Source organism: Nematolebias whitei, chromosome 1 (assembly GCF_014905685.2).
Source record: "Nematolebias whitei isolate Nwh7 chromosome 1, NemWhi1, whole genome shotgun sequence".
Taxonomy (NCBI): domain Eukaryota; kingdom Metazoa; phylum Chordata; class Actinopteri; order Cyprinodontiformes; family Rivulidae; genus Nematolebias; species Nematolebias whitei.
In genome coordinates this window covers 41,041,781-41,053,231 of record NC_056498.1, presented here as the reverse complement: position 1 = coordinate 41,053,231, position 11,451 = coordinate 41,041,781, and the positions used below count along the sequence as shown (strand labels likewise).

Sequence of the window (11,451 nt, the reverse complement as noted above, 5' to 3'; positions counted from 1 at the left end):
TCCTTTTCAACTCATTTGGGATTTGGGGCTGTAGTTGAGATATTTGAGCTTTTGAGATGTTAATCAGCTGCTCCTAGTTGTTGAAAAAAAAACTTGTTGCCATGGTTACGCATCATAACAAACGTCCAAAAGTAAAAAGCTTTCAGTAAAAATCCTTCCAGCTGCACAGCGTCTGATACCAGAGGAAACAATCGTAAAAAAGCGATTTACATCCAGAAAAAAAGAGGAATTAAAGTTTTCAAAAGCAATAAATCAGAATGAGCTGCTCCAACATGCAGCCACCTTGAGCGGCGCAATTCTACAACTAAGCAATTCTAAGCACATAAAACAATTATTTATTTGCTCGACATTATAGTAAAGGTGTGTCTCAGTGGAACTTTTCCTAAATAAATGCACTTTAATGGTCAAATCAGCTGCATTTCACCTGGGCGGCAAAATGCAGCTGATTTGATGTTTGTTCCGAGTTCTGGAGCGAGACGAAGGTGTCTTGGTATGGCAAGCCAAGTGTCTCATTAATAGCCACTTTTACCTATTAATGAGACACTTGGCTTGCCATATTAGTCCAGGGCCCTCTAGTGGCTGAAAATGGTAGTGTTCAACATTTTCCATGTCAGAATTAATTAAATCGTCAGATCTCAGCCATAAATTGAGTTATAAATATGGGGAAAAAACAAATACGTCACTTCGCTGTCTAAGTCACAGGCATCTTAATTCATGCAAAAAACTGTGACTTACACAGCGAAAAAACCGGTACCTGGAACCAGACTGTTCTGTGGCCCTTTTCCATGGGCTTGACTTGGTCCAGATTCAGACCCGCTTTCAGCTCGGATCTTAGGATCTACTCTGCTGATGTTCCACGTGAACCGAGTGGAGCTGAAGGTTCAACGCCAGCAGACACTGCAGGCCGTTGACTGGCCAGAGAGATCAATCTCCGTCACCATCCAGGGTCTGGACCTGAACCGTCCTGGTAAATGCATAATTAATAATTCTCTGCTGTTTGGGCTCATCACGTCCTACTGCCTTGTCTTCCATCAGATTTTACAGGTTTTACATTATTGTGAATGTTTGCGGCCTCGTCCGTCACCAGGCTCCTGTGAAAGCTGCCGACGATAACTTCCTGCTCTGAAGGTCTGACTGCAGAACATTCAGCCGGTTCTGGTGTCCTGGAAATCCCACAGCGGCCTCTTTATGATCTGGATCTTAATGACCATCATAAAAAATTATCTGAGCAACCGGTTACCTGAAAGGAACCGTTGTAAAATACGGTGACGCAACAAACGCGTGGAACATCAAATACGAGTCAAAATATTTGAGTTAAATCAACATTTAGGCTGGAAAAGTTTCTAAATGCACCAGGTTTAGTTTTAGAAATGTACTAATAGCTTAAAAATAATATATTCCCCTGAGGAAAAAATAAATCTCTAGTTTCTATCATAATATTTGTTCGATTCATATTAAACACAATAAAGTTGCATTTGAGACGTTTCACTGAACAACTTATCTGATAGTTTATTACTTTGATTCACTAAAATATCTAAATAATTATTGGCAGCAGCAGAAATACCTGAACAAAGTATTTTCTCGAGGTGAACTTTCAGTCCTTTGGAAACTGTTTATCACGTTAGATTAGACCAGTTCAGGGAATCCAGCTCCGCTTCAGATCCAGAACCTTCATTTAAACCAGTCCGAGGTGTCAGCCTGAAAAAGTGCTCAGCAGCCTCACCTTTTATTAAAAATCACTTTAAAACTAACGGCTGGGAGAAGGACCACTACACCGAACCACTGAAACACTCAGAGTGCACTGAAAGCAGCAGAATAAGCCCATAAAAGCAATATTAAGACATAAATCTGCAAGAACAGAAGAACCCAAAGACTATATTGGGATTAAAAAGTGATCTTAAATGTTAACATATCTCCATAAAGAATATCTAATAAGATAAAATGCAGGTTCAAACAATTACTACTAGAGCCCGACTGGCTCGGTAGGGACGATATTTTGGACTGATATAGGTGTTTGGGGACATATCAGTATAATTAGGCCTGTCACGATAAATAATTTTGCTGGGCGATTAATTGTCTCATAAATTATTGCGATAAACGATAATATTGTTTGAAATTTGACAATAATTAGTCATTATTGTCAAATTTAAGAACAAAAATGTTGGTTTATTTGTTTTGTTTTAGTACCTTTTTTTGACCACCGGATGTCAGTATAAGACAGTTTGAACCGAAGGATGGATAGTGAGGGAGTGAGTCTCTTTAAGAAAAATGGGAGGGAGGCCCCTTGACGTGACATGGGCTGTCTCTCCTTCCTTTATTCGGTTCTCAAAAATGGCGGACGCTCGGTGTGGTTTGAGCTCTTTAACATAGCATTTTTCACACAAAGATTTAAATTTTTTTAAAATCGGTAAACAAGTTCTCAGTTTCTTTTTGCAGAGAAAAACTTTTTTACAAAAAGGCACAGGTTTCAACCATGAATTTTGGAACTTCGACAAGACGGAGGTTTTTTTTTCCCCGAGGTCAGCCTGTTAGCTTAGCTTCTTAACTTAGCTGCTTTTAACGAAACAAAAACGTGATTTTGGAGTTACAACAGATTTTAAAGAGAAAGGGAGGGGTCAGTGAAGAGCACCAAAGTGTCATCCGGTGTTTCAGTAGAAAGAAAGACACAAAGAAACGATAAATCGATAAATGAAAATGAGGACGATAATTTTCATTTATCAAGCGATTAATTGATTTATTGTTTATCGCGACAGGCCAAAGTATAACTGTCCCATTATGCGTCGATATAAACACTGGGAACAAGCCGTGTCCTTACTGGCAAATGACGTAACTGCACAATGCATCCAGCAGAGGGCGCATGAAGACAACGTTCAAGTCGTGGCTGTTCACCTTAAGTTTCACTTTCAGCGCAGCTGAAGCAGCGAGCGATGCTGTGTAGCGTAGAGTATTTTGCTGAACAGAGCATGGTACGGTTATTTTAAATGATCTGTAAAATGAAATAAATCAACAATAATAAATTCTCTTCAATCCTCCAATCTGCTTGTCATTAGCTACGTGCCCCTCAAGTTAGCAAGCTAACGTTTAGATAACCTAGCATAGGCTGTTGCCTTGCAGAACTTTATCCAGAACAATAAATCTAACGTAGCGGTAAAATATATCAGTTAGTAGCGTTATCTTTGTCGTCCTCAATGAAATGTGTTGTTTATCTGAAATCTTTACTTCTCTACAAAGAAAATTGAACTCTGCTGCGGTCGATCGATACCAATCAGACCTTCAGCGTACATGACGAACAGGAAGGTGTTGCTTTATTTATTTATATTTTTGTAACACACTTGATCATTTTAAAGTGAACTTTGTGTTAAAACAGGTTTAAAAGTATCTGTTTACTTTGATTCTTGGGGGTGGACAAAGATTAAAAGAAATTCAGTCAATATATTGATTATCGGCACTAGCCTTCCCCTCCCATATCGATATCTGTGATTGCTAAAATGTCCATCAGTCGGGCTCTAATTACTACTAGAAAATATATTTTTATTTTCCCCATTTCTCTGCAAACTTATGTCCAAATATCACAAGTTTAGTTTATAATATTAAATATGTAATAAAAAGTGCTGTTTGTGAATGGGGCTTCTAAAGAACGTTGACTAATCTACAACTATCAGCTGCTGATAATTCAAACACCATCAACAAAACAAAGCTGTTAAAGCTTCATACAACCAGTTTACAACAGTCACAACCAAAACCTGCCCAAGTCACAGCTTCCAACCTGAGAAACACAAGAGAAAGCTCTACTTTACCCTTTCAGTCAAGTTGGTCATCATAAGCCTGACCTTTGACCCTGACTTTAGTGACTCTGCTCTGGATCAGCACAAGTTAAGCACCAGTCCTCCAGGCCCGCAGCGACGCATCAGCAGTGTAAAACAGGAAGAACTGGTTCTGCGTTGGCTGCGGCTCTGAACCAGCTCTGTGTTTCAGTGGAAGAGGTGCTGGCGTTGAACCAGCGGCGGGCGAGCACAAGCTCCAGGGTAATCAAAAACCAGGAAGTGATGGCTGCAACCTTTGTTTCACGGAGTTTATCTCCCTATTCATGACGCTCTTACTCTTTATTTAAAACCTTCTTATGTAACTTTGTTACTGCCCTGATTGAACGCACAGATCTGTGAGATTAATTAACTGCAACAAGCTCCGCCCCATTGAAAACATCTGGATTATTGTTGGTTAAGAAGGATTACGTCGCTTATTTGTGGCAAACATGGCAGATGAAAAGAGACTACAGGCTTATTTCACATCTTACTGTTCTTGTTTTAGTTGGTTTGTTTGAATAAAATTGTACTCCGGTTAATCTTATTGGATAATTAATTTAACATTTCTATTTTCCGACTTCTCTCTTGTAGATAAAAAGGTACCGTAAATATTTTATTAGGTTTAAAGGTTGACAGAATCCAACCACTCGTTTCTCAAGTCGTTGGCCTGAGATCATGAGAAGGGACCAAGTTAACGACGTTCTGGTCAAACCTTGAATATGAGATTACTCGTGACCTCATGATCTCACTGAACGTGTTGAGGATGATTCTCAGCTACTACTGCTCCAAACGTAGCGCCACTTAGTTTATACTTTTGATTAGACCTGTCACGATAACAAATTCTGCCGGGCGATTAATTGTCTCGGAAATTATTGGGATAAACGATAATATTGTTTGAAATTTGGCAATAATTAGTAATTATTGTCAAATTTAAGAAGAAATTTTTGGGTGTAGCACATTTTTTCAACCACCAGATGGCAGTATAAGACAGTTTGAACCGAAGGATGGATGGTGAGGGAGCGAGCAGCATGTCTCTTTAAGAAAAATGTGAAGGAGGCCCCTTGACGTGACATGGGCTGTCTCTCTTCGGTAGTGTTGTTCCATACCAGGATTTTCTGATCCGATACGATACCGGGTAAAAACAATGCAAGTATCGGTGATATCGATACCGATACTTTTTGCAGCTGCGCCGAATGTGTCAGGTAAACCTAAAAATTAGTCTGAGCTCATAAAACAAACAGGACATCAGACAAAATATGTGAAAATGGTTTTTCAAACAAAAATAAAAAGAAAACTCTTAAAATAAATTATTAAATATCTATTAAATAAAGAAATATGTTTAAAATAATATGTTATCCATATTTTGTAGTATATATTTTTCAGAGTACATCAAGGCTGTTTTATCTCCATTGGTCCATGTAATCCACTCTAAATTATAATTTCTTTATGAAACCGTACCTGAATAAATCCAGGTTTTTCTGCCCGTGTGAGATTATCTCAGCGATGCACATATTATTACTCCAAACTGAACAATGCAACTATTAGTTGAAGCACGATCTGTTAATTATTTCATAACCATGTGTATTAATTTGAACAAGTCCAACTGCAGCAGTTCTTAGCTCAGCTAAAGCTCCACATTTCATGTACCTGGATAGTCGTGCAGCCCTGAGGGACTCCTCCGGAGCAGCAGCACCTGACTCTTTGCTCTCCTCTGCCTCATCACTGCCTCATATTCTGTGTTGTGATTTACCAGGAAGTGTTTTACAAGGTTTGTTGTGTTGCCGCAGCTCTTCACAGATTCTCCAGAAACCTCACAAACCGCTTCTTGGCTGTTTCTGGAGCTGAACTAACTCCACACACGACTCTGTTCAGCTCCGCCGCCGTGTCTCCAGAGACTGACGAGCAGCGTGCCGCTCCGCTGAAACGCATTTACTCAGGTGGAAGAAAAAGTAGTTCCCTCCAACCGCGCATCATTTAGACAAGAGCTCAATAGTTTAGTTACTTTCCACCGTCTTCCTGTTGATGATATGCGTTACCTGGAACGACTGAAGCATGAAAAGTATCGATAGTTTGATTTAAACATGGATTCCAGAGCGAAACGTTCTGGTATCGATCTTTGATTTTGGATCGTTAAAACAAATTTTAAAGAGAAAAGAGAAAGGGAGGGGTCAGTGAAGAACAAGAGTTGAGCTCATCCAGTGTCTTCAGTAGAAAGAGAGAGACACGAAGAAACGATGAAGCCGCTAAATGAAAACGAGGTTGTTCATTTTCATTTATCATGCGATCAATTGATTTATTGTTTATCGCGACAGGCCTAATCACAAAACAACAACAACAAATAACAACGTTAAGGTTGGGAATGATTTTAAAAGTCTTGTTTTTCTTCCCTCGGTGGATGTTTTGCTGTTACTCAGACATAAAATTGGCTCACGCAGGTGTTCAGGTGTTCAGGATGCCGTCGTTTGCGGGCAGACGCTCGCAGCGAGGCAGAACTAAAGGGGCAATCCGTGTAATTAGAGTTGTTTTGCTCAAATAACGGCTCTGACGTGTCCACACGTGTTCATTTTTCACATTTGCTTCAACGGCTGCGGTAAAGAAGAAGGTTTGTAATAGTGTAACAGCCGTTCATGTCGTCACCTCCCTCTCCCTTGTTGCTCCTGATTTCAGTGGGAGCGTGTGCAAACGTTGACCCGGGCAGCGCTGCGCTCTCTGTTGGTTCAAGGATTCATGGCTTTGTGTTGAACTTGTGCACACCCACTCAAACCACACGCACGTCCACGGGTCCTCGTGTGCAAAAACAACGCCCCTGACCTAAATATATTCACACTTTACTCGTGCAAAACGTTTGTGGTTTCTATTCTTGGGTTTAGCCGCCACACATTAGAAAATGGCAAAGAATTCATCTGGGTCATAAAATCTAAAAACTCCTGACGAGAATCTTCAAAGAGATTCGCTGAAGAAAACATCACTTCAAATCAGACGGCGCACGTTTTACAGAACACAACAAACCTGAAGTGAAATAAAATCCATCCGCAGTCACGAGGGAAACGGACATCCAGCCTCCGTCGTGTCAGGACGCGCTCAAGCTAATCTGGGCTCTAAAAGGTTTTTAAACCATTCACATCTAATCTGTAGAGAATAAAAACTCAAGAGATTACACCGTTTTATTACTGGTTAAAAACTGGAAAAGCTGTGTAACAAAACTGAGCCGTCCCCATGATGAACAAACTGTAGAGTCGCCTTTAGAGACATGACTCGGTGGTTTTCCATCAGCCTCTCGTGGCTGTGGGGGAACACTGGCCCACTCTTCTTTACATCGTCTCAGTCCATTCAGGTTTGAGAGTGTTCAGTGTGTCCCCTACCTTTACACAAGCAGGGCGCCCCGCCTACCAACCCCACCCACCCCACCCCTCCACGACTGCCAGCACTGACGTAGCGCTAAGCTAGCAGCGAGCAACACAGACGCGCTTCCTTCACGCTTGGCCGTCTCCGGTCTCCTCCCCGCCCCGCTCGAAAACTGTTGGTACAAACGGAGCGCAACGCAGACGTGTCTCCGTCACCACCGTCTCCACCCCCCGTCGACAAAAATCACGAGTGACGAGCGCCCTGCCAAGGCACGAAATGTAGAGGAAACACTGGTGTTGGTTGTCATGAAGACTCTGAACGTTCTCTTGTGAATCATCTTTCTTGTTGGGGACGTTTGGGTCAAAGCTTCTGGAAGTTTCATCTGATATGGCTGAGAATCAAAGCTCACGCTCAATAATCCAGGTAAAGAAATCCAACAACGTTCAGTCGGGTCATCTGGACAGTTCCTTTCTTCTTTTGTTGAGACGTTTCACCCTCCATCCGAAGGGCTTCATCAATCTGAGAAGTTTCCCCACCGAGCAGAACACTCCTACAGTGGACCAACCAGTTTGCTGGTGATACGATGGAGACCTTTGGATGGAGGGTGAAACATCTCAACAACAACAAAAAGGAACTGTCCAGATGACCTGACTGAACACAGCTGGGTATAGCTGAGAATGTTAACTCTGCCCATGAACCACATGTTTGGGTAAGTAGAAAACTGACAGCTGTAGCGTGCAGCTGCTGATTCAAGAAGAAGAAGAGCTCTGCTCAACTGACAAGATGATAAAAACAAGCTGCACACACAGCTCCTGTGTACTTCCTGTAAATCTGCGTGTACTTCCTGTGTATCTGTTTGTACTTCCTGTAAATCTGCGTGTACATCCTGTATATCTGTGTGTACTTCCTGTATATCTGCGTGTACTTCCTGTATGTCTGCGTGTACTTCCTGTATATCTGCGTGTACTTCCTGTATATCTGCGTGTACTTCCTGTATATCTGCGTGTACTTCCTGTATAGCTGCGTGCACTTCCTGTATATCTGCGTGTATTTCCTGTATATCTGCGTGCACTTCCTGTATTTCTGCGTGTACTTCCTGTATATCTGCGTGTACTTCCTGTATATCTGCATGTACTTCCTGTGTATCTGTTTGTACTTCCTGTAAATCTGCGTGTACATCCTGTATATCTGCGTGTACTTCCTGTATATCTGCGTGTACTTCCTGTATGTCTGCGTGTACTTCCTGTATATCTGCGTGTACTTCCTGTATATCTGCGTGTACTTCCTGTATATCTGTGTGTACTTCCTGTATAGCTGCGTGCACTTCCTGTATATCTGCGTGTATTTCCTGTATATCTGCGTGCACTTCCTGTATTTCTGCGTGTACTTCCTGTATATCTGCGTGTACTTCCTGTATATCTGTGTGTACTTCCTGTATATCTGCGTGTACTTCTTGTATATCTGCGTTTACTTCTTGTATACCTGCGTGTACTTCCTTTATATCTGCGTGTACTTCCTGTATATGTGCGTGTACTTCTTGTACATCTGCGTGTACTTCCTGTACATCTGGATGTACTTCCTGCACATCTGCATGTACTTCCTTTATATCTGTGTGTACTTCCTGTATATCTGCATATACTTCCTGTGTATCTGTTTGTACTTCTTGTATATTTGCGTGTATTTCCTGTATATGCGTGTACTTCCTGTATATCTGCATGTACTTCCTGTATATCTGTGTGTACTTCCTGTGTATCTGTTTGTACTTCCTGTATATCTGTGTGTACTTCCTGTGTATCTGCGTGTACTTCCTGTGTATCTGTTTGTACTTCCTGTATATATGCGTGTACTTCCTGTGTATTTGTGTGTACTTCCTGTGTATCTGTTTGTACTTCCTGTGTATCTGTGTGTACTTCCTGTATATTTGTGTGTACTTCCTGTATATCTGCGTGTACTTCCTGTGTATCTGTCCTTACAAGAAAACAGCAGTTAAAACTCTTCCCTGCTGTCGAGTGTGGCTCCTTTTGAGTGAGTAAGATAAAGTGAGAATATTTTTCCCCAACGTTTCTCACAGGCGATGTACGACAAACTGTTAGGACATGACCTTTAACCTCTCCCAGACTGATGGGACAATGGCGTCTCTAAAGGGAGCGTCTCACCGGGCTGGGACAACTGGAGACTAGGGCACCGATAAATCGGCCCTGGGTGATCGGCCGATACTCACACGACAAACCGATTTTACAGATTTTTTTTGTAGTTTTAACAACAATTGTGTAAACGTATATTTCAGAGTACTACCTCATGGCCAGTTTGTATAGTTTGTTCAAGAGTACGTTTTCCAATAAAACAAGAAAATGGAAGGTGCACTGTGACCTTACAGCACCGGACGGAGTCGGGATCGACCAGAAACCTCCAGTCGGCGCGCCCCGACCTAACTGAGCCTTTACAGATTTCTTCTTGCACTCTTTTTAGATTTTCTTGTGAACCAGCTCACACGAAGTCTTGGCGACTGTTTTGAAGCCGGAGGCCGGGACACGACCACAGACACCGAGGCACCACAGCCCTGTGTGGAGCAGGGGGCTGCCCATAGGGCGCCCACGGAGCACATGGTGGGGGTAAAGTGCCTTGCTCAAGGACCAAGAGTGGGGCAAATGAGTGTTTCACCTTTCACACCCGCATTTTGATGTCGTCAGTCCAGGGAGTTGAACCGGCAACCTTTCGATCACAGGCCACCACTCCCTCCCCCCATATAAACAGCAAAGAAAACCTTCACTGTTCTTTTATCTCAATTAGCAGAAGTTTAAAGTCAACAGTTGTGTGACCTTTAAGTTTGTTTATTCTGACTGGGACCGTACTGGGACCGTACTGGGACCAAGGACACAGGAGAACCTTGAGGGTTTTATCAGTCCAGGGAGAGATTCCCCAGGACCCCTCCAGATTCCAGAGGCGGCTCCATCCTGCTCATTATTTATGAATATTAAATTAAAGTTTGCAGAATGTGTCTGCTCGGTGTGGCTGTTCCCGCCAGCAGGTGTTCGGGTTTACCTGCGGAGCTGCTCTGCGGCCGGCGGCCTCCGTCTCTCCTCCTCAGCGCGTCCTCCTCCTCCTCAGTCCGAGCCTCTGCCATTGTTTAAGCTTCCACCTCCTTAAAGCTCGTTTCTCCTCCTGTGAGTCGCTGGGTCAGGACATTTTCACCTCCTCCTCCTGCTCCAACGACAACAACGACCCGGACAAGTTCAACCGAAACACCGACAACTTTCAGCTCCAAACCACTTCCGGAGGGACTTGGACCTTCAGGCGGCGCCGTCCGCGCGTGAAGCCGTTGAATATCCGCCGTTAGTTTGGGTTGAAGTCAGCCGTGTCGGTGCGTGTCGGTGCGTGTCTGTGCGTGTCTGTGCGTGTCGGTGCGGACCGTCTGCTCGGAGCTTCCTCCGCTCGCGAGCTGGAGGAGGCTCCGACTCCGTGACGTCATCACACAGGCAAAAATATGGAGCGAAAAAAAACCATGGAAGTGTCTTCAGCTCCAATAAAACACACTTTTTACCTGTTTTTATTTCATATAAACTGATTTTTTAATGAATATAGACGATTTTAAGGAAACATTTATGAGTTGTTGGCTGTGCAGTAAAAACTCATTAACATTCAGGGTCAGTATATCCAAGATGGCCGCCACATAGAAAGGCACAAAAAGCTTTAAATTAACCTTTTATTGCAATTTAATTAATGCGTTTTGAAAAGATTTTCAGAACTGGATTATATCCAAGAGTTCTATTCCACCTTTAAATTTTAATACAGTTAAATATGGTCTGCTAACAGGGAATGAAGTTTTAAATTACAGTAACAACTTAATCCTTACCCTTAGCAAAAAGTAGTTTATTTAAGTGTACTACAAGTATATTTATTTTACACTAAAAATGAGGAAGTGTACTTGAAGTTTACTTTTTATAAACTTTATTTGATACACTTAAAATTAGTATAAAAATGTCCCAATTTAGTCCAAACATGTATTAAATCAGTATACTTCTAGTACACTACAAGTAGTATACTTGATATACTTAACTTAAAGTATACTTGCAAAAATAAACTTGAAAATGTGCTACTTTTTCTTAAGGGTATGGCTAATTTTTTTTATCCACAAATGCCGTTTCCTGAAAATTACCCCCACGTTCAACATGTTTTTAAATGAAATAATTTTATTTAAGGAAATGCTTAAACGCTGGAACCTTCCAAGAGCCCAGTCCTCATACCAGTACATTAATTAATAGCTTATTTAAGACTTGAACTCCTCTTGCATTTGTAACAGTTT

The 11,451-nt window shown here is 41.9% G+C and overlaps 1 protein-coding gene across 1 annotated transcript in view; it reads right to left on the bottom strand.

Moving 5' to 3' along the window:
• Positions 1 to 10,526, bottom strand: part of LOC119410062 (SH3 domain-containing protein 19) — a gene marked incomplete in the record, with an annotated part of 43,878 nt that extends 33,352 nt beyond the window's left edge. Inside the window, 1 exon segment of the mRNA XM_037676970.1 lies at positions 10,191 to 10,526. Coding sequence (XP_037532898.1) covers positions 10,191 to 10,272 — 82 coding nt within the window.
• Between the last annotated feature and the right edge of the window lie 925 nt (positions 10,527 to 11,451).